Source organism: Stegostoma tigrinum, chromosome 16, assembly GCF_030684315.1.
Source record: "Stegostoma tigrinum isolate sSteTig4 chromosome 16, sSteTig4.hap1, whole genome shotgun sequence".
Lineage (NCBI taxonomy): Eukaryota > Metazoa > Chordata > Chondrichthyes > Orectolobiformes > Stegostomatidae > Stegostoma > Stegostoma tigrinum.
This window is the reverse complement of record NC_081369.1, coordinates 15845221-15871462: the sequence shown is the minus strand read 5'-3', so window position 1 is coordinate 15871462 and position 26242 is coordinate 15845221. Positions and strand designations below refer to the sequence as shown.

General features: G+C 42.6%; 1 protein-coding gene across 2 annotated transcripts in view; it reads right to left on the bottom strand.

Moving 5' to 3' along the window:
* cpne2 (copine II) overlaps positions 1–26242 on the bottom strand; it is a 220764-nt gene that overhangs the window by 44237 nt on the left and 150285 nt on the right. For both annotated transcript variants that reach the window (XM_059651546.1, XM_048546529.2), the window contains 3 exons: positions 25290–25344; positions 5450–5501; positions 2482–2615 (listed from right to left, as the gene is read on the bottom strand). In XM_059651546.1, the coding sequence (XP_059507529.1) occupies positions 2482–2615; positions 5450–5501; positions 25290–25344 (241 nt within the window). The remainder of the gene's footprint in view (positions 1–2481; positions 2616–5449; positions 5502–25289; positions 25345–26242) is intronic.

Sequence of the window (26242 nt, the reverse complement as noted above, 5' to 3'; positions counted from 1 at the left end):
AGTAGCAGCAGTGTGTACTATGAGATGCTCTGCAGAAATTCACCAAAGATCCTCAGACAGCGCCTTCCAAACCCATGGCCACTTTGATTCAGAACGACAAGGGACGCACATATAAGGGAACATCACCATCTGCAAGTTCCCCTCCAAGTCACTCACCATCCTGACTTGGAAATATATCACTGCTCCTTCACTATCACTGGGCCAACATCCAGGAGCTCTTTCCCATATCGCATTGAGTCTACCTACAGCTCATGGGCTGCAGCAGCTCAAGAAGGCAGCTCACCACTGTCTTCTCAAGGGTAACTAGGGACAGGCAATAAATGCTGGTTAACCAGTGACACCAATGTCCCATTACTGAATAAAGAAAATGTATAATCTTATCTAATAACAATAAAAAAACTAAGTGTTACACCTCAGCTTCCAGACACCCTAGTGGAGAATCATTCACACAAGTACGGTCATTGATAAATGCCTATTCAGTGATACAGCATCACTTCAGGATGCATGAGTAAATGTGTGATGAATAGAGCCCTACAGGTTCTGCATATTCTTTGGAGGGATGAGCATATTTAAACAAAAGAAGGTTACAAGCACAAATATCTTTTGCGCAGGATGAAATTGGAATGAGGAAAATAAATTCCTATGATTAAAAAATACAGTTTATCTTTGGACAATCAACAAAAAAAGCTTTCTCCACCTGAGAACATTATTAGTAAGGTTAACATTTATTGTCCATTGCTGGTTGGTTTGACAAGTTATTGATAGATCTTATTGAAGCATGACATGTAACTACTTGATACAGTAGGCAGTTAAGAACAATTAGTGTGGGATTAGAATCTGTCAGTTGATTATGGCCCCCTCCCCTGCAAAGATTTCCTGATATACCTTTTAGCAAAGTTGCAGTGGGTAGGGATTTTATAACATGCTGGAATGTGGGGAAATCTCACCATTGGAAAAAAAAAATTGTTAAACCATCAACATTTTAAAGGCGCAATCTTAAAACACCCCAGAGATTTCAACTGGTAATAAACACTCCTAAGTCAATCAGGAACATTGGAAAAGTCATATTCATTCCTCTGGCCCATTCAGGGTTTCAGAAATAGTTAAAGATATTTGCTTCATTATCCATTTGACTAACTGCTCGTGCCCCCTAAGCATCTCGTAATTATTACAAAATGAAAAGGTTTTTGGGCACCAAGAAATTTTCGACATGGTCTCCAGTTTGAGTTCCAATCTGAATATGTGCTTGCCCGAGCTCAGCTGCTAATGTTCCAGATCAGTTAACACCACTCCCACAAGAGCAAAAACGTGCGAGCTTCTATATACTGCAGGCAGTAATGCCTGGGAATATAGCAGCTCCTACCACACAGCAGCTCCTGTCAGGGATTCTATGTAGGACTGATCAATAGTGGTAGTATGGGAGAGAGGGTGATCAAAGGAAGGAGAAATGGTCTATTCTGTTAACAGTCAGTACCAGCTAAAAGCACTTCAAAGCGACAGGGTGTCTTTCTTATCGCTAATGACTCGGAGACAATCTACTTATCAAATTGCTAATTCTGTGGATGGATGCAGCTTAGGCCAGTCAGCCATTTGGTTCAAGCTGTGCTTCTGCTATGCTTTGAATGAAAACTGGAAAAACTACCTGTGGCCAAGCGTGGAAAGTGCAAAATCAGGCCAATCGCTCTGTGCTATAAATCAGTCGCAATCTCCTCCCAATGCCCTGCAAAAAGGTTCATTTCCTGGTATACACCCATTTCCTTTTGAAATTTACGTTACAGGTATTGCTTTCCTTTTAATGTGTGGTCAGTGAACACAGTTTCTTTTCGATGCCTGTAAGTCATTTTGAAGCTTGGGTTCAGAGATGATACCTATAAAATTAAATGATTTTCCTCCAGTGATTGATCAACTAACTTGAGTACCAGGACCCTCCTGTTCCTTACCAAAACTATCCCGTCTATTCCCAAGCTTTGAATATGTATCTGGATGCAATCCAACGAAAGGGTGTTCACAGCCAAGCCTGGTCACATATCCTGTCTGTAATGACAGACATACTGCAACTGCAGCTGTGTGGAAGTTTCACTCACCTGCTTCATTTTCTGTCCTAAGCCTTTAAAATAAAAAAAATCCCACTTAATTACCTTGGGGATTTTCTTTACACTGGATAAATATATGAACGGAAATGACTGCTCATTGTTGACTGACAAATTACTGCGTTGACTACCAGGTAACTGACATGAGCAAGGAAATCCCTATTTTCCTGGTCATTTCTACTCCACACCCAATAACCCCTACATTACAACAATAAAACTGCTCCATATATCCATCTTATGGCTCATTTTGGAGCTTAATGTACTCTGAACAATAATTGTTGAGTCCTAGAGGCTCTTTTACTACTCATGCTGGAACAGTAATGGATTTACTTTAACCATTAGCTCACAAAGTACTGTTATCTCAATGCTTTTATAGATTCTTTCCACTTACCGCTGCTACTTGCTGTGGAATGGCTTGGTTGGCAAATCGTGCCACGTGATTGATTATTGGCGAAAAGTTGGTAGGTCCATAAAACCGAATGTGGGGTAGACAGGCAGTATAGGCTTGCACAATGCCTTCTACGCCTGCAGCCAGAGGAAACCACAAGATTAGAGCTGAACCCATCAATTACCTGCCTGCACTTCCTCAGCAATCATAAGTCACTCCTAAGCGCACAATGGACATTTACATATTAAGGTGCACAAATACAGCTTTAGAACAAATTTCTTCATATGTTCATTTACACAGTGTTATTAAACCCAAAAGGTGAAGGTGCCAAATGTGACTGTGTTTCTAGACTTGTAACCCAGGGAACACAAAATTAAAATCCCACCAGAAGAGTTTAGTTTTGAAATTAATTTACATTATCTCCCTAAAAGCTTTGCTTGGCTGTTTTCTGTATTTAGTAAATTAATCAGAGTTCACATTAAATGGTCAACCTGCTTTGCCAAGAAATCACACAGATTTCCTTCTTCCTTAGTAAAAAGCACGATTAATCCAGAAAGTTCATAACAGTTCAATGTCTCCCTGTTTTTTGCACAGGCTATAAATAGAGAGATGTAATCCCACACAATAGCTTCTGAAAAGCCTGAATATTATGTGGCTGCTGTAAGAACAATATATAAAAGAGGAGAGTGGCCCATCGTTACCTTCTCAAAACAACAAGGAATTGGCAATAAATGCTGGCCGTGCCAGTACCCATGCACTTACATGCTTTGCAGTAATGTTGTCATTAAAAAAATGAGTGAAGGAGTATAAGCACAGACAGAGACCCTTAGATGACTTTTGTCAGAAGCATGCCATCTGATGTGCTTCAATGTGATTTATTGTCAGTTTACAAGATTACAAAATGTGGCCAAGAAAACCTAACAGTACAGTTTTAATTTGACAAAAGAACCCCCTCCAAATGTTCAAAGTTTAGGGAAGTTCAAACTGTTTTAATAATTTAGACTTAAGTGAGTCAGCCCAGTGTGTTCTGAGGAAGGATCCCTGGACCTGAAACGTTAACTCTGTTTTTCCTTCACAGATGCCTCCAGGCCTGCTGAGCTTTTCTAGCAGCTTTGTTTTGTCTCAGCCCAGTCTAAGTTTGGACTGGATTCAATTTGCTGGAAGCGAGATCTGCTCAGATTTCAGGATCAATGAGTTACTCATGACAAAATGTTGCTCTGATTTGTTGTTAAGTGTGTTTGATTAATGTCAAATCACAGCTGTAATAAATCATTCAATAGTTTGAGGACGGTCTGTAAAAAGACATAAAATCTTACAAAAGGAGTCAGTATTTCTCACACAATCAATGCCCGCATATTGAAGGAAAAACCACACCCCTGTTGGTAGAAGATGCAGATGAAGCAGAGGGTTCTACAAAAGTAAAAAGGTTGAGCTCAGTCCATTCCTCCTCCTCTCCAGATTCCTTCTGTGTGCTGTACAATGTGCCCCAAAAGAAAAATTGGACAATGGACCTCTCTTCCAACACCCATGATGAAGGGTCTAGGCCCAAAATGTCAGCTTTTGTGCTCCTGGGATGCTGCTGGGCCTGCTGTGTTCATCCAGACTCACATTTTATTATCTTGGATTCTCCAGCATCTGCAGTTCCCATTATCTCTAATGGTATGGTGTTCTCACTTTACCCCAGTTGCTTTTCCACCTGCATCTTTGGACAGTTCAATGGCCTTCACGAGGCAGGGTCGGGATGAGAACTGTCGAAACCACATCAACGCACTGGCCATTACATAATGTGTAGAGGCTTCATTTAGGATCAATACATTGTGTTTGTAATTAAGTATGAAGGGCTTTGGATAGAGTAATACAAACAACTTGTTAAAATTGGAGCAGTTTAGAACATAGAACAGAGAACATAGAACAGCGCAGCACAATACAGGCCCTTTGGTCCCACGATGTTGTGCCAACCTATCATCCTACTAAGATCAATCTACCCTGCATACCCTACATTTTACTATCCTCCACGTGCCTATCCAAGAGTTGCTTAAAAGTCTCAAAAGTGACTGACTCCGTTACCACTGCCGGCAGTGCATTCCACATGCCCACCACTCTGTGTGAAGAACCTACCTCTGACATCTCCCCTATACCTTCCTCCAATCACCTTAAGCTTATGCCCCCTCGTAATAGTCATTCCTGCCCTGGTTAAAAGTTTCTGACTATCCACTCTATCTGTGCCTCTCATCATCTTGCACATCTCTGTTAAATCACCTCGCATCCTTCTTCGCTCCAAAGAAAAAAGCCCTAGCTCTGTCAACCTTTCCTCATAGGACTTGCCCTCCAGGCATCATGGTAAACCTCCTCTGCACCTTCTCTAAAGCTTCCACATCTTTCCTATAATGAGGTGACCAGAACTGAACACAATATTCCAAGTGTGGTCTAACCAGAGTTTTACAGAGCTGCACATAACCTCACAGCTCTGAAATTTAATTCCCCTGTGAATGAAGGCCAACACACCATACGCCTTCTTTACAACCCTATCAACTTGGGTAGCAACTTTGCGGGATCTGTGGACATGGGCCCCAAGATCCCTCTGTTCCTCCACTCTGCCAAGAATCCTGCCATTTACTCTGTATTCTGCATTCAAATTCGAACTTCCAATGGTCTGACGGGATTATTAAAACACTCCTTTTCTCTGAAAATTGCAGCAATCTAAAGACAATCCCTTTGTAAAGTCAGATGCTCACATGTATAATTTTATAAGAGCAAAGCCTCCAGGAAGTAATGTTAGCATTAACCAGCATGCTGGGTGATCTAAGTAGCTTGTATCAAAGCAGTGAACACTGCTCATTATTGGGAACTGGATGAATCCAAACATAACTAACAAAAGAACACAAAGTACAGGAAGGTAGAATCCCCACTGTGAGAAACATAGCAAGTGGAGACAGTTACAGAAGAAAATACTTCACCAGAAGATACTAACCTGTACAAAAGGGGTTTGTAGGATTGAAGTTGATGGCAAATTCATGAGACACCTAGTTAAACAAAAGCAATGAAATACATCAGTCCAGATTATACCAATCCTTTCTGAAAGCTGTTGATAAATTTGATGACAGATTATTTTGGTTCTTTCTGAGTTGTACTATCATCCTGCTCACATCTCCACATATGTCTTTAGGTTTGTATCTGTTTTCATTGCAGGCCCATTAACTATATTCTTAGCAACAAGTGTTATCAGTTCGCTCCAAGTTAAACATTAATGCAGCACCATGACTACTTCTTTGGATTTATGCACACGTCTGGTCTGGTTCACAGCATTTTACCCAAAGTATAAACAGAGTCAAAGACATAAGCACAAGTTTGTGGCCTAGTCTCATCCTTTCATAGAGAACCATCTGAGGATAGGGAGCAATGGTGGTGCAGTGGTAACCTCAGTGAGTTAGTAATTTAAAGGCCCAGGTTAATGCTCTTGGATATAGTTTCAAATCCCGCCATGTCAGTTGGTGCAGTTTAAATCTGGAGTGAAAGCTACTATCATAAAAGTTTATTAACGTTCTTAAGGGAAGCAAATGTGCCACCCCTTCCAGAGCTACAGCAAGGTGGCTGACTCTGCAACTGTTGAGTAAAACATCAGATCAAGGACAATTAGGATGAACGAACAAAGTTTTTGCCTGATGTACCTCCATCACATGAAAGAATAAAAATAGACCATGGCTGGTTATTGACAGACAAGTAATATAACAGCTCAATGTGCTGAAAAAGTGAAAATCAGATGGGAATGCTTGATGGGACATCAGCCAACTTGGAAGTCAGCAAGGTACAAATTATAGCATTTGGTTCTTATTTCTCAAGATATTTTGGAGTGCAATTCAATTTGCAAAGCTGTAAAGCACTAGCAATGATCACCGCCCTAATCTGGTAATGATACTGGAATGCTGCCTGAAGATAACAAAGTCAGAAACGACATGACACCAGGTTATAGTCCAACAGGTTTATTTGAAATCACAAGCTTCTGAAGCACAGCCCCTTTATCAGGTGCACCATGGCTGAAGATAACAAATAAAAGGAGGGCAGAAGGATATCTGCACACTGTTAGACTGGCTTAGGTCAAAACATGTCACATATCAATAGTAATAAGTTCAAATCCCTGCATCTCATGGTGCATACTCTTGGAAACACAATTGTATAGTTTGGCAATGCATGCATGTGGTTGTACACACACACACACGCGAATATAGAGATGTACATATACACACGTGCACAAATACACAAACATACAGACACACACATACAGACACATACACACACAAACATACAGACACACACATATACACACACACACACACACACACGCGAATATAGAGGTGTACATATACACACGTGCACAATTACACAAACATACAGGCACACAAACATGCAGACACACACACACACAAACATACACACACACAAACACCCAGGCAGCCACACATACACACATCCAGACACACACACACACACACATACAGACACACACATAAAGACACACACACACGCAGGCACAAATGCTCAGAGAGCCATACATGCACAGAGGTGTAAAGAAATGTAAAAAAATTGTTCAAAATGGCTGTTCCTCTAAAATTTGCTAAATGCTTGACTTCTGAAAATGCAACCAAATCTTGCAGCACACATGTTATAATATCGATATTTCATTGTGGCTAAAATAATAGGTTAGCAGGAGCTGTACCCACAAATTCACTGGGACTGAAATGTTTTTCCTTTCAGTACCAGTTTAAGATGCATGATGATATACTGGTCTCTCTGTGCCTCCACAGTGAAGATGACTTTTATGGTTATTTTCTGGAGTGAAGAATTTATTTATGTAGGCTCACTGGATCAGAGTTCCAACATGGAGAACAGAAGCTATGTGTGAGGCACATCACTTCTACATTAGCCCTGCTGGAATTGCTTAGCACCTCACGGTCCTTTCGACTTCTCAGTGCTTCTGATGACAAGCTTGTAACTCTGGACTCTGGATTTACTACCTTGTCAAATCCCAAGTAGTTTTTAAAAAAATTCACTTTTCAGAAGAGGGTATTGCTGGCAAAGCCTATATTCACTATCTGTCCCCAATTGACATGGAGAGGGTGGTGTGTGTTATCTTAACAATTGAGTGGCTTGCTAGGCTGTTTCAGAGGGCTGTTACAAATGAACCACATTGCTCTTGGTTTAGAGTCCTGAGCAGGCCAGCCTGGGTAAGGATGGCGGATTTCCTGTCCTGCGGTACAGCAGTGAACCAGAGAATTTTTAAGGTAATTCAGTAGTTGCATGATAACTGTTGTGATTAGATTTTACTACACATTTAGTTTTCAGATGTTTCGTCACCATTCTAGGTAACATCATCAGTGAGCCTCCGGCAAAGCGCTGGTGTTATGTCCCGCTTTCTATTTATCTGGTTAGGTTTTCTTGGGTTGGTGATGTCAATTCCTGCGTTGGTGATGTCATTTGCTGTTGTTTTTTCTCAGGGGATGGTAGATTGGCTCCAAATCAACGTGTTTGTTGATGGAGTTCCGGTTGGAATGCCATGCTTCTAGGAATTCTCGTGCGTGTCTCTGTTTGGCTTGTCCTAGGATGGATGCGTTGTCCCAATCAAAGTGGTGTCCTTCCTCACCTGTGTGTAAGGATACTAGTGATAGTGGGTCATGTCGTTTTGTGGCTAGTTGATGTTCATGTATCCTGGTGGCTAGCTTTCTGCCTGTTTGTCACAGTTCTTGCAAGGTATTTTGTAGATGACGTTTGTTTTGTTTGTTTTCTGTATAGGGTCTTTTAACTGGCAGAAAGCTAGCCACCAGAATACATGAACATCAACTAGCCACAAAATGACATGACCCACTATCACTCGTATCCTTACACACAGATGAGGAAGGACACCACTTTGATCGGGACAACACATCCAACCTAGGACAAGCCAAACAGAGACACGCACGAGAATTCCTAGAAGCATGGCATTCCAACCGGGACTCCATCAACAAACACATTGATTTGGAGCCAATCTACCATCCCCTGAGAAAAAGAACAGGAAATGACATCACCAATGCAGGAAATGACATCACCAACCCAAGAAAACCTAACCAGATAAATAGAAAGCGGGACATAACACTAGCGCTTCGTCGGAGGCTCACTGATGATGTTCCCTAGAATGGTGACGAAACATCTGAAAACTAACCTTCCGGCTCAGCGAGCAAACTCACATCCAGAACCTCAACCTGAGCTACAAATCTTCTCAAAACTCGCTACTACACATTTAGTTGATTAACTGAATTTGAATTCCTCAACTTCCATCCTCATGGGAAATATTATACCAATGCACAAACTTTAAAATTGTTCTTTTGCATCAAACGTTCGATCATTTATAGATCAGAAAAAAGCAAGGGTTTCAAAATTGACCCCGGGGAATTTCACTCCAAACATTCCCCAAAAAATACCCAAGAATCAATACTCTTTGTTTTTGATCTCTTGGATAATTGCTAGAGTCCCAATTATTCCATCAGCTATAACTTTTCGAACAAACCTGTTGCATTGCATTGCAGTGCATTGAATGTCTTTTGTAAGTCCTTGTACAACACATTAGCAGCATTGCCCTCATTAACCTTGTTTGTTAGTTCTTCGAAAAGTCCAGCAAAAGTTAGTTGGGCATCACGTTCCCTTCACAAATCCACGCTGGCTCTTCCACATTGATAATTTCTTCCTGGGTGATTATTAATCCTATCCCAAGTATATGCTTCCAGAAGTTGCCCTTCTGCTGAAATTAAATTGACGGGTTCAATCACTTACAAATCCTTACAAATTTTCCAATCAGTAGATTGCAGTTTACAGAAGCAGAGAAGAAATGGGTTGTGGTTGACTGTCCCACCACTTTCCTACATTGTGAGCCCCTATGGGAGTTGTACAAGAGATGTCTCTGAGAGCCACAATGTGTTTTGGGTGACCGTGATGGGGTAATACAATGTTGATGCTGCAGGGTCAGATGATAGTCTGGCAGCTACTGTACAGAAAGTCTGAGTGAAGAAGATCTGAAGGTGGGAGGTGTTTTATTCAATAATATCAATGGTCAGGTTTCCTTGGGTTGGTGATGTCATTTCCTGCGTTGGTGATGTCATTTCCTGTTCTTTTTCTCAGTGGATGGTAGATTGGCTCCAAGTCAATGTGTTTGTTGATGGAGTTCCGGTTGGAATGCCATGCCTCTAGGAATTTTCGTGCGTGTCTCAGTTTGGCTTGTCCTAGGATGGATGTGTTGTCCCAATCAAAATGGCGTCCTTCCTTATCTGTCTGTAAGGATACGAGTGATAGTGGGTCATGTCGTTTTGTGGCTAGTTGATGTTCATGCATCCTGGTGGCTAGCTGTTTGCCCAATGTAGTGTTTGTCACAGTTCTTGCAAGGTATTTTGTAGATGACGTTCGTTTTATTTGTTGTCTGTATAGGGTCTTTTAAGTTCATTAGCTGCTGTTTTAGTGTGTTGGTGGGTTTGTGGGCTACCCTGATGCCAAGGGGTCCGAGTAGTCTGGCAGTCATTTCGGAAATGTCTTTGATGTAGGGGAGAGAGGTTATGGTTTCTGAACCCGTTTTGTCTGTTTGTTTGGGTTTGTTGCTGAGAAATCGGTGGACTGTGTTCATAGGGTACCCATTCTTTTTGAATATGCTGTATAGGTGATTTTCCTCTGCTCTGCATAGTTCCTCTGTGCTGCAGTGTGTGGTGGCTCGTTGGAATAATGTTCTAATGCAGCTTCGTTTGTGGGTGTTGGGATGGTTGCTCCTGTAGTTCAGTATTTGGTCCGTGTGTGTTGTTTTCCTGTAGACGCTGGTCTGAAGTTCCCCATTGGCTGTTCGCTCTACTGTGACATCTAGGAATGGCAGTTTTTTGTTGTTTTCCTCCTCTTTTGTGAATGTTATGCCAGTAAGGGTATTATTGATGGTCTTGAAGGTTTCCTCTAATTTGTTTTGTTTAGTGATGACAAAGGTGTCACCCACATAGCGGACCCAAAGTTTGGGTTGGATGATTGGCAGAGCTGTTTGTTCGAGTCTCTGCATTACTGCCTCTGCTAAGAACCCTGATATCGGAGATCCCATGGGTGTACCGTTGGTTTGTCTGTAGGTTTTGTTATTGAAAGTGAAGTGGGTGGTGAGGCATAGTCCACTAGCTTGATGATGATGTTCTTGCTGATGAGGTTGATGGTGTCTGGTGTATGTAAAGAACCAGACAAAACGGGCTCAGAAACCATAACCACTCTCCCCTACATCAAAGACATTTCCGAAATGACTGCCAGACTACTCGGACCCCTTGGCATCAGGGTAGCCCACAAACCCACCAACACACTAAAACAGCAGCTAATGAACTTAAAAGACCCTATACAGACAACAAATAAAACGAACGTCATCTACAAAATACCTTGCAAGAACTGTGACAAACACTACATTGGACAAACTGGCAGAAAGCTAGCTACCAGGATACATGAACATCAACTAGCCACAAAACGACATGACCCACTATCACTCGTATCCTTACATACAGATAAGGAAGGACACCACTTTGATTGGGACAACACATCCATCCTAGGACAAGCCAAACAGAGACACGCACGAGAATTCCCAGAAGCATGGCATTCCAACCAGAACTCCATCAACAAACACATTGATTTAGAGCCAATCAACCATCCTCTGAGAAAAAGAACAGGAAATGACATCACCAACGCAGGAAATGACATCACCAACCCAAGGAAACCTAACCAGATAAATAGAAAGCGGGACATAACACCAGCGCTTTGTCGGAGGCTCACTGATGATGTTACCTAGAATGGTGACGAAACGTCTGAAAACTAACCTTCCAGCTCAGCGAGCAAACTCACATCCAGAACTTATTAGGTCCTCTGCTGTCTCAGCAATTTCTGGCTAAATTCAGATGAGCAGATGCTAATCTGAGAAAAGGCACCGTTAGACAGCTGGAAAACATAGGAGAGTTTGCTGGGATGCCCGAGGCTGCAAAAGATCACCAAATGGGTTGTGGGCTCAAAAGAAAGTAGAGAGAAACATTCATTCAGTGCGGGAGGCAAGGGGAAAGGGGAAACACACTGCTCCTGATCTCCTCACACTTGTTAGATGTGAGGTTGGAGGCTCTGAAGTTTTAGGAAGATGTTTTCGTTTTTCTCCAGGGTGGTCCTGACATTGAAACATGAAACCGAGTAACAATTGATTTGCCTCAGCCAAATCCAGATCATTTATCTGGGCAACTGATACACTTCAGGAAGTGGGATGGGGTGTGGGCTTGGCAGGACAATGACCCAAGTGAGAGACAGGAAAGGCTTCACCGCAAAGAAGGGCATAAAAAGATGGCGATAGCATAGTGTTGAGCTGGAGGAACTCAGCAGGCCAGGCAGCATTAGAGAAACAGGAAATCTGATGTTTCGGGTCAGGAATCCTTTTCGTAAGAAGATGGTAAAATTAGAGCGGTGTTAGGCCGATGGTCATCGCAACACCATTGTGAATGGAGGACCAGAGGCTGGAGAAGTGGCAGTCTGGAAATTTTATGATGAAGTTTTAATACAAAGCCTATTGTTCAGTTAAAAATTCAAGTTCCTATCAATTTAATCTGTTCCTGTTCTACCTTGTAAACAATAAATTTACTGACTGCATTGCTCTCTAAGCTTGTCTTCAAAAGTGCACTGCATCTTTCGACGATAAAATTAAGTTAATACTTTAGTCTAATATAGAAAATAACTCAGGTCAGTTGACGCTAAGCACAGAAAACTGACAACACTGATTAACTTTGTTAAATCTTGGGAAGCAAAAAATAAAAACAGCCAAGATTTTTGACCGAAGTTGCTGCTGCGTTTTTGGAAAGTGTGTGTGTGTGTGGTCAGTGAAGAAGGGTAGGTTCCAAGTTGGCCATCCACTGCCACCAAATAGCCATCCAGCCAGCTCTGATCACTGTTTCACAAGTGTGCAGCATACAAGGGGTTCTGGGTGTTTGAGGTTTAATGTTTACCTGCAAGATTTACCTCATCATGGGACAGAAATAGCCCCAAGTACTTAGATCGTATGTCATGCTGAGAGCATGCTTCTTTAGATTAGACCGCGATCTCTCGCAAACCATTTCAGTAGACAATTTGTCAGTCTGACTTTGGGAAGATGGAGAGGCTTTTGCTTGTTCCCGATGAGAACTGAAGGCAGGCTGTACCCTGTAAAGAACAGTTCCACTTTGACACTAGGCACTGTCTGTGGACAATGAAGGAATACCCCAGCCAAAATCCCCTTCACCACATCCCATTGCCGTAACCCTCCTCTGGGTACTACCACATATTACCAGTGGCACTGTGTACCAGCCACTTCCTTACCTATTGCTTTCTCCATCATGTCCTCTTTTCTACCTTCGGCCGGCAACACTGACAGCCTCTCACAACATCTCACTGGTCTCATACTGGCATGCATGCCCTGAGTGAAGAGCAGGTCAAGGATATCAAATTCAGTGGGAATGTGCCAGGATCCAGGAGAATAAGGCTTGTCAGGTTTTTAATGCATCTTCCCTTCTTTCCCTTCTCTCTAAATCTCACCTTTACACTCGAGACATCACAAGTTGCAGCTCGTTTGAAAAGCCACTCCTCGGTCTCGGCTCATCCAAGGCACTAAGCGGCTCTCCTCCCTTGGTAAGGAAATGAAAGTGTGATGGACTGTCGGTCCCTTAACTTCAAAGCTCAGTGAAAAAGTGGGTCTGCACGACAATCTGAAAATCAATCAGTACTTTTCTGTTCCTCTTCCTTCCCCTCACACAGGCAAAGAACAGAAATGATTGATATTTAATGTCTTCATTGCTCTGAATGAGGACTATCCTAATGGGTCTATTGTGCTAATTATTGTGGCATACAAATCATTAAAGAAAGAAAATCACTAATGTAAAGATTAATTTCAGCTAAATTCATTGCATTGAAAATAACAAATGCTCGCAACAATGATGCTTTATTCCATTGTCTCCTCTTGCATTTACACTATCCCCAATCTCAGTACATCTTTATGTTAACAGCACACTGTCTGATGGAAATATAACTACTTTGACATTATATAACCACATATATCTTTTGCTGCTCTAAGTTGTTTCAGTCATCGATGCCATTCACATACAGCACAAATGGCATCACCTTACCATGGTGACATTCACGACACAATGCAGTGGGTCATTAACACGCCATCTTCTCTCTTATGGCTATTGGCAAGACAGTTGTTCCAAGATTACATCAGCCCTGGCTCAAGGTTGAGCCCTCACCTCTGGAGCAGAAGTTTTTGGGTTCAAGTCTTACAACAGAGACATGAACAAACAATTCAGCCCAATGCTTCAACAGAATACCGCATGGTTGGAGATGCCTTCCTTCAAATGAGATGTTAAACTGAAGACCTATTATCCTTTCATTTGGTATAAAAGGTGGCACTGCAGTGTGAAAAGAACAGGGAAGCTCAATGGGGATAAACTGGTTGATACTTATCCCTCAACTGACATGTGTAAGACACATTGTCTGCTCATTAACCCACGGCAATTTATAAAGCACAAATTGGCCACAGAGATGTGCAATTGCAGAGCTATGTTAGCCAATGGCTCCTGCAGCATTGGCAATACTGCTGCCCCAGGAATTGACACATGCCCATGTTTCCTATTTCCCTCTGCTTAGAGAAAAATACAATGAAGTCCCTATCTTTACACAATGTGTCAGCTCCCTAAACTTGTTAAGAATGTTAGCATGTTTTCAGGCTTGTCATTACGTACGCATTACTTAACAATAATTATCGAATGCTATAGCACATTATATTCCTCCTCCACCTCGCTCCACAGTACCCTGATCTTCGCTCTGGCTGCTCATTATCCACACAGTTATCGTCGTGGATATTTTCTAGTCAACCTGTTCAGATGTGCTCTTACACACCTCTAAAGAAGGTGAGGTTTGAACTTAGATCTTTTGGCTCGGAAGTAGGGATACCACCACTGCACCACAAGAGCCCCTAGAGTTAACACGGTAATGCATCGTATAGGATTGATAGCATTAGGGTGTCACAGTGGCTCAGTGGTTAGCACTGCTGCCTCACAGCACCAGGGACCTGGGTTCAATTCCACCCTTGGGTGACTGTCTGTGTGGATTTGGACATTCTCTCTGTGTCTGCATGGATTTCCTCCCAAAGTATAAAGATGTTCAGGTTAGATTGATTGGCCATGCTAAATTGCCTGTAGCATTCAGGGATGTGTGGATTTAGGTGGGTTATGGGGGGATGGGTGTGGGCAGGATGCTCCCAGGGTCGCTGTGGACTTGTTGGGCCAAAGCGCCTATTTCCACACTGTAGGGATTCTATGAATAATCATGTTGTTGCCCATTCTTCATCTCATCTGGGTTCCCTGCTCTCTGTACAGTATTGGTCACACCAATTTTGTTGTGAACTTATACTTCTCTATGGGAGATCATCAACATCCAGATGAAATTATCCAGATAACACTCCCTTTCCCTGTTATGCCTGAGCTCTACACCTTGCCCTCCAGTTCAGGATTCTTAGTCTGGAAATGTTGAAACAGAAACATAAACTGTAGATGTGTTCACTCTGGATGGTCCACAATGTCCATGTTTTGTAATCCAGATACAAAACCTGCTCTACACTGGTTAATCTACATTTTAAATATTTTTGTGCAAACTATGTTGGATCAAGCAGTAAATCATGGGCAAAAATTTGAAATCAATACAGCCTGAAGTGTACACAAAGCACAGCGTGCATTCGAAACAAAAGAGTAATACTTCCTTCTCCCTCTATAACTTATTTCCAATTCCAGCACTCTGCGATCCCTCGGGTTTTTCTGATTTGTGTATCTTTACCCTTCAGTTTTTATTCCTCTTCCCCATTTGAATTCCTATTTTCCAAGAAATGACTGAATGAAACCGCCTTGTTTTGTTTGCCAAAATGCAACGCTCTTTACACTTGGAAATAAATCTATCAATTAAAATGCCTTTTCTGCGTGTCAATTAATTTGCGAGAGGTGCTGCATATCACAAGTTGCTGTTGTGGAAGGTATGGTTAACATTTGAAAAGATTACCACAACAACGTTGCAACCAATGGCATTTTCAGATTAAATACTAGCTTTCTCAATTTTAGTCCAGGGATACTGCTGTGTCATGGCAACACATCCACAACGAGCATCTATCATGACCCTAATGACGCAGGATCTTTCATTCACAGTCCACAGATCCCAGAGAGAACGGTCCAGAAAGATTTATCCACTCGGCTCAGTGCAACTGGAGTCCAAATTCATAATTCACTGAAGTGCATCTGTAGCTAATTAACAAGGATGTTTTGAATTTGGCAACAAATGTGCACAATGAATAATACAATAGATGTATTCCGTAGTTCTGCAAGTAATTGACTGTGGAAGTGTCAATTTAGAAAAAGCAAAACAGATTAATAATGACAGAATTTACATGAAAAATGACAGCCCATGTCACTTAACACTTAACTATTTCACTCTGCAAACGCACGTTTCAGAACTTGCCATAGCAACATAGCTCTTAAAATAACTGCAAATCAGACCAGGAGAGATCATCATTACCATCAATGCAAAGCATACACAGAATAAAGAATGGGGAATCACAGGCTGAGTTAGCATCAAACTCATTTGCATTTCAAAATGTGTCCTGCAAAATGGATCTGAATATGTGAACAAATAAGGAGTGACATTCTATTCATTGAAATACTTTGGCAGCCTCGATTCCCAGTGAAATTTGGGAACCTTCTCCTCTAATGAACAATTATCTCTGGATCAATTCATTAGCTCAGGGTTCTAAGGACTATGGGCCTGAGATATATGAATGGAGTTAAAATACAGAGCAGTGATGATCTAATTTGATAACATAACAATTTTTTGAATTCTGGTTCAATATCAACCTATGGGATAGACTCCCTCAGGAGACAGTGGAAGTAGTTAATGTTAACAATGAAAATAAGACATTTCTTTCAGAAAATAGGATCTACATGGGCAAGTTGAGACATGACATGAGAGTGTTAAACATTTGGAATGATATAGGTGATTTGGTTCCTATAGTTCTCAGCACTCCTCACTCATTTTCCCCATATTGTTTCTGGGCCGACTGTAGACAAACTGAGACGTTGATCATTGAGATTCATCAACAGCTCCACTTTGGGTTTAGACAGCAATGACCCAGAGCCATTGGTTAAGGGCAGTCAAGTGTAAATTCACATTCACAAAGCTTTAGAAACAGCAATGAGATAAACAACCACATTGTCTGCTTTGTTTTGAGATTAACTGAGACAGTAAATACTTGCCAGGACACTGGAAGACCCCTTCTTTGAAATAACATCATGAAGACAATACACAACGAGGGCTAGCATTCAGGACTCACATCACTGCTCCCCTTAACTCCAATTAAAATTGTGAGCAAGAGTAAAGGACAGAAGTTAACAGGTCAACGCCTTGCTGAACTCTATGGTTTTAGAGTAGATTTGTAGCTCGGTTGTGGGTGTTGATGTTGGTTGGTTTGCCGAGGTTTTAAAAACCAGGCGGGAAAACACACCAACACTTCATCAGAGGCTGCACTGATGATGTTGCCAAGCACAGTAATGAAACGTCTGCGGAACAACAAACCAGCTCGGCGAGCCAACCAACCTCAACACCTTGCCGAACTATTTGTACCAGAATAAAAATCCTTGAATCAAATCAGTTTCATTGTCTAGTTTATGTTCAACAGGAAGGGAAGAAAGGACAACCAGGTCTAAAGATTCGTAGCCATAGATCATTCACAGAGAAATATCGTCATTCTCCAGGTTCTATTGAATGAGAGGTGTACATGAGATCACCTGCTGCTGCTTAACTGATACAATGTTTCTGCTCAGGCACCTGCTGCTGTTTCCCATAGGTGATATTACATTTGTTCCCAGAACAATCTTGTTTACATGATGCACACAGACAATGCCCTATTAGATTTGTCTGCAAATGTTGTTTAATAGAGAACATAGAACATAGAACAGTACAGCACAGAACAGGCCCTTCAGCCCACAATGTTGTGCCGACCATTGATCCTCATGTATGCACCCTCAAATTTCTGTGACCATATACATGTCCAGCAGTCTCTTAAATGACCCCAATGACCTTGCTTCCACAACTGCTGCTAGCAACGCATTCCATGCTCTCACAACTCTCTGCGTAAAGAACCTGCCTCTGACATCCCCTCTATACTTTCCACCAACCAGCTTAAAACTATGACCCCTCGTGCTAGCCATCTCTGTCCTGGGAAATAGTCTCTGGCTATCAACTCTATCTATGCCTCTCATTATCTTGTATACCTCAATTAGGTCCCCTCTCCTCCTCCTTTTCTCCAATGAAAAGAGACCGAGCTCAGTCAACCCCTCTTCATAAGATAAGCCCTCCAGTCCAGGCAGCATCCTGGTAAACCTCCTCTGAATCCTCTCCAAAGCATCCACATCTTTCCTATAATAGGGCGCCCAGAACTGGACGCAGTATTCCAAGTGCGGTCTAACCGAAGTTTTATAGAGCTGCAACAAGATCTCACGACTCTTAAACTCAATCCCCCTGTTAATGAAAGCCAAAACACCATATGCTTTCTTAACAACCCTGTCCACTTGGGTGGCCATTTTAAGGGATCTATGTATCTGCACACCAAGATCCCTCTGTTCCTCCACGCTGCCAAGAATCCTATCCTTAATCCTGTACTCAGCTTTCAAATTCGACCTTCCAAAATGCATCACCTCGCATTTATCCAGGTTGAACGCCATCTGCCACCTCTCAGCCCATCTCTGCATCCTGTCAATGTCCCGCTGCAGCCTACAACAGCCCTCTACACTGTCAACGACACCTCCGACCTTTGTGTCGTCTGCAAACTTGCTGACCCATCCTTCAATCCCCTCATCCAAGTCATTAATAAAAATTACAAACAGTAGAGGCCCAAGGACAGAGCCCTGTGGAACCCCACTCACCACTGACTTCCAGGCAGAATATTTTCCTTCTACTACCACTCGCTGTCTTCTGTTGGCCAGCCAATTCTGTATCCAAGCAGCTAAGTTCCAGAGATAATGGGAACTGCAGATGCTGGAGATTCCAAGATAATAAAATGTGAGGCTGGATGAACACAGCAGGCCAAGCAGCATCTCAGGAGCACAAAAGCTGACGTTTCGGGCCTAGACCCTTCATCAGAGAGGGGGATGGGGGGAGGGAACTGGAATAAATAGGGAGAGAGGGGGAGGCGGACCGAAGATGGAGAGTAAAGAAGATAGGTGGAGAAGGTGTGGGTGGGGAGGTAGGGAGGGGATAGGTCAGTCCAGGGAAGACGGACAGGTCAAGGAGGTGGGATGAGGTTAGTAGGTAGCTGGGGGTGCGGCTTGGGGTGGGAGGAAGGGATGGGTGAGAGGAAGAACCGGTTAGGGAGGCAGAGACATGTTGGACTGGTTTTGGGATGCAGTGGGTGGGGGGGAAGAGCTGGGCTGGTTGTGTGGTGCAGTGGGGGGAGGGGATGAACTGGGCTGGTTTAGGGATGCAGTGGGGGAAGGGGAGATTTTGAAACTGGTGAAGTCCACATTGATACCATATGGCTGCAGGGTTCCCAGGCGGAATATGAGTTGCTGTTCCTGCAACCTTCGGGTGGCATCATTGTGGCAGTGCAGGAGGCCCATGATGGACATGTCATCAAGAGAATGGGAGGGGGAGTGGAAATGGTTTGCGACTGGGAGGTGCAGTTGTTTGTTGCGAACTGAGCGGAGGTGTTCTGCAAAGCGGTCCCCAAGCCTCCGCTTGGTTTCCCCAATGTAGAGAAAGCCGCACCGGGTACAGTGGATGCAGTATACCACATTGGCAGATGTGCAGGTGAACCTCTGCTTAATGTGGAATGTCATCTTGGGGCCTGGGATGGGGGTGAGGGAGGAGGTGTGGGGACAAGTGTAGCATTTCCTGCGGTTGCAGGGGAAGGTGCCGGGTGTGGTGGGGTTGGAGGGCAGTGTGGAGCGAACAAGGGAGTCACGGAGAGAGTGGTCTCTCCGGAAAGCAGACAGGGGTGGGGATGGAAAAATGTCTTGGGTGGTGGGGTCGGATTGTAAATGGCGGAAGTGTCGGAGGATAATGCGTTGTATCCGGAGGTTGGTAGGGTGGTGTGTGAGAACGAGGGGGATCCTCTTGGGGCGGTTGTGGCGGGGGCGGGGTGTGAGGGATGTGTCGCGGGAAATGCGGGAGACGCGGTCAAGGGCGTTCTCAATCACCGTGGGGGGGAAGTTGCGGTCCTTAAAGAACTTGGACATCTGGGATGTGCGGGAGTGGAATGTCTTATCGTGGGAGCAGATGCGGCGGAGGCGGAGGAATTGCTAAGTTCCCCTGTATCCCATTCCTCCTGACCTTCTGAATGAGCCTACCATGGGGAACCTTATCAAATGCCTTACTGAAGTCCATATACACCACATCCACAGCTCGACCCTCATCAACTTTTCTAGTCACATCCTCAAAAAACTCGATAAGGTTTGTAAGGCACGACCTACCCCTCACAAAGCCGTGTTGACTGTATTTGATCAAGCCATGCTCTTCCAGATGGTCATAAATCTTATCCCTCAGAATCCTTTCTAACACCTTGCAGACGACAGACGTGAGACTTACTGGTCTATAATTGCCGGGGATTTCCCTATTTCCTTTCTTGAAGAGAGGAATTACATTTGCCTCTCTCCAGTCCTCAGGTACGACTCCAGTGGAGAGCGAGGATGCAAAGATCTTCGCAAGTGGTGAAGCAATTGCATTTCTCGCTTCCCAAAGCAGCCGAGGACAAATCTGGTCCGGGCCTGGTGACTTGTCAATCTTAATGTTTGACAAAATTTTCAGCACATCAGCTTCCTCTATCTCTATCCATTCCGGCATGCACACCTGCTCTTCAAAGGTTTCATTCACTACAAAGTTCGTTTCTTTCGTAAAGACAGAAGCAAAAAACTCATTTAGGGCTTCCCCTACCTCCTCAGGCTCCACACACAAGTTCCCTATGCTATCCCTGATCGGCCCTACTCTTTCTTTGACCATTCTCTTATTCCTCACGTAAGTGTAAAATGCCTTTGTGTTCTCCCTGATTCCTTCTGCCAAGCCTTTCTCATAATCATAAGCAATTTAGCAGCAAATAGAAATTAACATTGTTAAGAACTTGAGTATTGCTGATAAAAGATGCATATTTGATTTGCACTCATCAGACCAATGTGCAAGAATTCAAATGCAATGGGAGAGGCATAGATAGAGTCGATAGCCAGAGACTATTTCCCAGGGCAGAAATGGCTAGCACGAGGGGTCATAGTTTTAAGCTGGTTGGTGGAAAGTATAGAGGGGATGTCAGAGGCAGGTTCTTTACGCAGAGAGTTGTGAGAGCATGGAATGCGTTGCCAGCAGCAGTTGTGGAAGCAAGGTCATTGGGGTCATTTAAGAGACTGCTGGACATGCATATGGTCACAGAAATTTGAGGGTGCATACATGAGGATCAATGGTCGGCACAACATTGTGGGCTGAAGGGCCTGTTCTGTGCTGTACTGTTCTATGTTCTATGTTCTATGTTCTATGTTCTAATACCAGTTTAAACTGTATAAAAGGGAATATTGATTAGTAGAGGTGTTACGATGGAGAATGCAGGAGTTAGATTATGACATTAATTATTAAAATCCACTTAATTAATACTGTTTTATAGATCTAATAGCCCTGATAGGAATCCTTACTGACTGTACTTCTCCTAAACACGGCAGTACCTTGGGTTTAATTCAATGAAATCACATCTTTGTGAGCACCTGGCAAGATTACAGTTTCTTCTTAGCCACTCCCTCCTTATGAGGTCGGAATACACATGCTGAGATCAGTCTCAAAGGTCTCCAGATCCTTAATGATTCCTCTTAATAGGAGTCACTGAAACACTGCGAGAAGCTTGCAGCAGGGGGAGCATCTCCCACTTCTAGGTTGGGCGACGGGATGAGGTGGGGATGGAGGTCAAGATCTCAGTGCAACAGCGTGACACAAATCCAGCAAGAAAATATGGTCCAAAATACTGCCAATAAGTACCAACAAATTGTATTGTAGAACTTCAAATGGAAATTGAACTGGCGCAGGGGTGGCACAGTTGTTAGCACTGCTGTCTCTCAGCACCAGGGGCCTTGGTTTGATTCCAGCCTTGGGTAACTGTCCGTGTGGAGTTCACACATTCTCCCAGTGTCTGCGTGGGTTTCCTCTTGGTGCCCCAGTTTTTCACCCACCATCCAAAGATGTGCAGGTCAGATGAATTGACTGTGCTGAATTACTTCATAGTGTCCAGGGATGTGCAGGCTAAGTGGATTAGCTGTAGGTTCAGGGTCTGGGTCTGGGCGGTATGCCCTTCAAAGGGTCAGCATAGACTCAATGGGCCAGATGGCCTCTTTCTGCACTGCAGGGATTCTATTACATGTTAGCATTTGTTCTGTTCAAATAGTAGCTTTCCTTGTCCACGACCGCTTCTGAAAATCTACACACAACTAATTCAAACAGGGATTGCAATTTTAAAATCTCAGAAGTGAAGCTCAGACTAGCCACACATTTGTTCTGTCATTTGTTAGAATACTTGTTATCTGATGAGTCATTTCAATGCTTTAACGACGGTATTTAATATGTGCTGATTTACTTCTATTGTTGTGACATGTGGCGACCATCATCCATTTATCCAGCAGAGGTATTGCACAGAGATAGACAAAACTTCTGCAAATGACGGCCTTCTCAGGCAATACAAGACTTTCCAATACACCCTTGTTTCTGCACTCATACAGTCTTTAGGAGTCATACAAGGAGAATATTACAGAGAATTTAAATTAATCTTCCATTAACTATGAAATCACAAGGAAGGCACTTCATCCAAACCTGTGCCAGCCCCATCAGGCTTACTGACTGGTATGAGTAAAGTAAATCACTGCAGCATCATCACACTCCAGTAGCTGGATTTCAACACTGCTCTGTTTAAACAGAAGACGATTCCATTGTATTGTATAATGTATTCAGACCATCATATTCTTCAAATACCGCCGGCAGGCATTAGATGAATATCAGTCCCGCCACAGTCACGGCCTCCAATCTGATTTGCTGTCAGTTCAATTGCACTAAAAATAGTTCAGTCTGTTCATGGAAACTTTAACAAAATAAAGGATGTGATTCCAGAAGGCAATGTGGTTACAACATATATTTTAAAAAAAAGGAGCTCACTTGTTACGTTCAATTTATGACAGAGCGAGCAGGGTAAGTAGCTTTCAGCTTTCAATTCTCACATTCCCACTCTTCCAGCCATGTCGGTCTCAGAGGTGATGCTTCTTCTCCCATAGTAGAAACTGTAAACATGGCCACTCTCCCTTAGTGGGGGACCATGCGCAACCCAATACAACAGAAATGACAACAATTCATTTCAAAAGTGTTCAATGAATAAAGATTTCTGCGCTCAGGTGGATTAGGATTCGAGGACATGAAACATAATCTCGAGTTTGTCCCTGTCCCTTCACTTCATCGCTCTCGAAGCATTAGGATTACTATCTAAAGGAAAACATAGAAACTTTCGTTCGGCTTTTGATCCTTTAACCAATAGTAATTTTAACTATTTATTTCATCAGATCAGATCTTATAAGAGAATCATTGTGAAAATAACAAAGTGTTTGATTAGGATGTTTATGATCGGTTCACAGTTTTTGATTGTTCACACTCAGTGTCGACAATACGAGATAAATACAGTCATAAAACTGAACAAGGTGACAAATAAAGGAACAATATAAACAAAACATGCTATTTATTGGAATCATTTTATCTATAAGAAATGATTCAATCTGTGGCGACTATTTGGAATATACTTCACATTTCCCACAGTCGGCTCCTTCTCAATAATTCCCCACATTCACCTCCCTTACGGGTGTACAGCACGGTCCATGCCGACCAGATATCCTAAATCAATCTAGTCCCATTTTTCAGCATTTGGCCCATATTCCTTTAAACCCTTCCTATTCATATAGCCATCCTGATGCCTTTTAAATGTTGTTATTGTACCAGCCTTCACCCCATCCTCTGGCAGCTCATTCCTACACACACCATACCCTGCATGAAAAAGTTGTGCTTAGGTCCATTTTAAATCTTTCCCCTCTCACCTTAAACCCATGCCCTCTGGTTTTGGATGCCCCTACCCTGGGGGACAGACCCTGACTATTCACTCACTCCATGCCCCTCATGATGTTAGAAACTAATCGATGGTCACCCATCAGCCTCTGATGATCCAGTGAAAATAGCCCCAGCCTATTCAGCCTCTCCCTATAGCTCAAACCCCCCAAAACCTGCAACATCCTTGTAGATGTTTGGTGAACTTTTTCAAGGTTCACAACATCTTTCCCATAGCAGAGAGAACAGAGTTGAATGCAGTATTCCAAAAGTGGCCTAACCAATGTCCTGTGGAGCCACAATATGACCTCCCAACTCCTATGCTCAATGCACTGATCAATAAAGGCAAGCATACGAAACACCTTCTTCACTATCCTGTCTACTTGCGGCTCCACTTTCAAGAAACTATGAACCTACACTCCAAGGTCTCTTTGTTCAACAGCATGCCCCAGGACCTTATCACTGAGTGTAGGAGTCCTGCCCTGATTGGCCTTTCCAAAATGCAGCACTTCACATTTATCTAAATTAAACTTCTACTGCCATTCCACCATTCCCTCCAGTCAGCACACTATCAACCATGTACCACGCTTGGTATGTATACCCCAGATTCAGCACTTTGTGTACCTGCCCACAATTAGGTCTTTGATTGCCCTTTCCCTTGTTCATCTCTATCACTAAATTGTACCCATTACTGATTAAGTGATAGAAATAAAACCAACCTGCGTGGGAACACATAGCTCAATATCTCTATTGATTACAACTGATCAGTGACAGTGAGGGTCAGTGGTGTGAAATTGAACCTGGTTCTAGACCATGAAGAAAGACAATGAAGTTTGTTACTGTGAGAGAAAATTAAATCCTCTTGAAAGTGGACAACATGCAACAAACACATTGTGAATCATTGACAATTTCAACAATTGCATCGTGTTTCTATTCCGATTTAAAACTTTTTTTTTGCAAACAGCTAAACTTATCAAATTGGGGGACCTTTGTGCAAGAGACAGTTATATAAAAAAGAATCCAGTGTCAATATTGAGCACAAGTACAGTATAAGCCAATGCAGATTGAAACCCTCCATGATATTTCACAACAGTGCCACAGTTTTGGAGGAGATTCTAAGTCTCTAAAACTTAGACTGAAACTGAGTGTAAAACTGTGGACTGCAAAGCTTAGGTCTTGTGACTAGCAGTCGCTTAGCAGGACTGAGCTTGAGTAGTGCCAAAACGACCAAGCAGTTTGCTAAAGCTTTTCATCTTGTATGCATCAGTACAAACACAAGAATGCCATATTTCAAACAAGCCCAACAACTTACACTGCAGGAGGAATGAATGGCTGATGTATTGACATGTTGACTCTAATTAGCGGCAACATAAACCTGCCATCTTGGGGCCATCCAAACTCCATTCGTGTAAAACTCAAGTCTCCCAGTGAGAGAGGATGCTTTCCTCTCATTGGCTTGAATGAGATTTAGCTCAGCCACAGTCACATATTCACAGAAAGGCAGCTAGATAACTCACAGAACCATTCTGTTCTTTCCTGTAGAATCCATAGTTAGAACACAGGAAGCTGACAGATACAATAATGTTTCAAAAGCAACTGAATTACGGCAAGTTAATGTCAAAAATCGAAAAGCTCACCTTCCAGTCAGGAGGCAACTGTGCACCGAAGCCCAGAGCTGGAAACATCTTGTCACTGTGGCATGCCAGAAGGAAGGATGAAAGGGGAAAAACAACAATTGTTTCTTTTTTCTTTCAATCACATCAAGAATTCTAATAGTTCTTTTCAGAGCCATTATTTGAGAAGACCAGAGGCAAATCAGAATATCTTAATTGCCAGAACAATTAACAACTTTAAAAGGGCTGATATATAAAATTTTAATATCAAATGATTAATGATATACAAAATAGAGTATAGAAAAATAAATACAATTTGTTTCCATTATCCAACAGTGACATTGTCAGCAATGAAACCAACTCCAAAAGGATCACATATCTTTTAATGGCAAAGTGAGGGGAAGAAATCTATTTAGCAAACGTACACATTGAGTTGAATCATAGTTCCAGGGTTTTGTTCCAATATATATAAATACTGCCTCAGGCAGAAAAAGCCTTGAATTGAGACAGAACGTCTACAATTCTTAATTTATGTTAGCAATCTTTACACTGAAAAAGAACAATCAAACACTGGAGGGCTGTTTTGTGATGGATGATTTCCATAAAACTAAATTCCTGTAGCTTTAATGACAGGCAGGAATTTTAACATAGATATCAAAACTTGACTATTACGGTAATGTTATGGAAGTGCCAATCTGCTGACATTTCAGACAAATGTATTACAAGCTGTGCCAATAATGTATGGCGGAATATCATAAAACCATCATTCAAAATCACCCTCAATAATACCAAAATATTATCAAAACTAGACATTGTGTAGGATGTTTTAACTTGTCAGATTAAGGGCATGCTTTTGTCAGGCTTCTGCAGGGGGCATTGTCTGGCATGGCAGAAGCATGTGGCACCACAGGGATGATAGGCAGATGTGTCAAAGTGTGACAGCTAATTGGGCACAAAGAGGGTGGCATGGGGCAGGT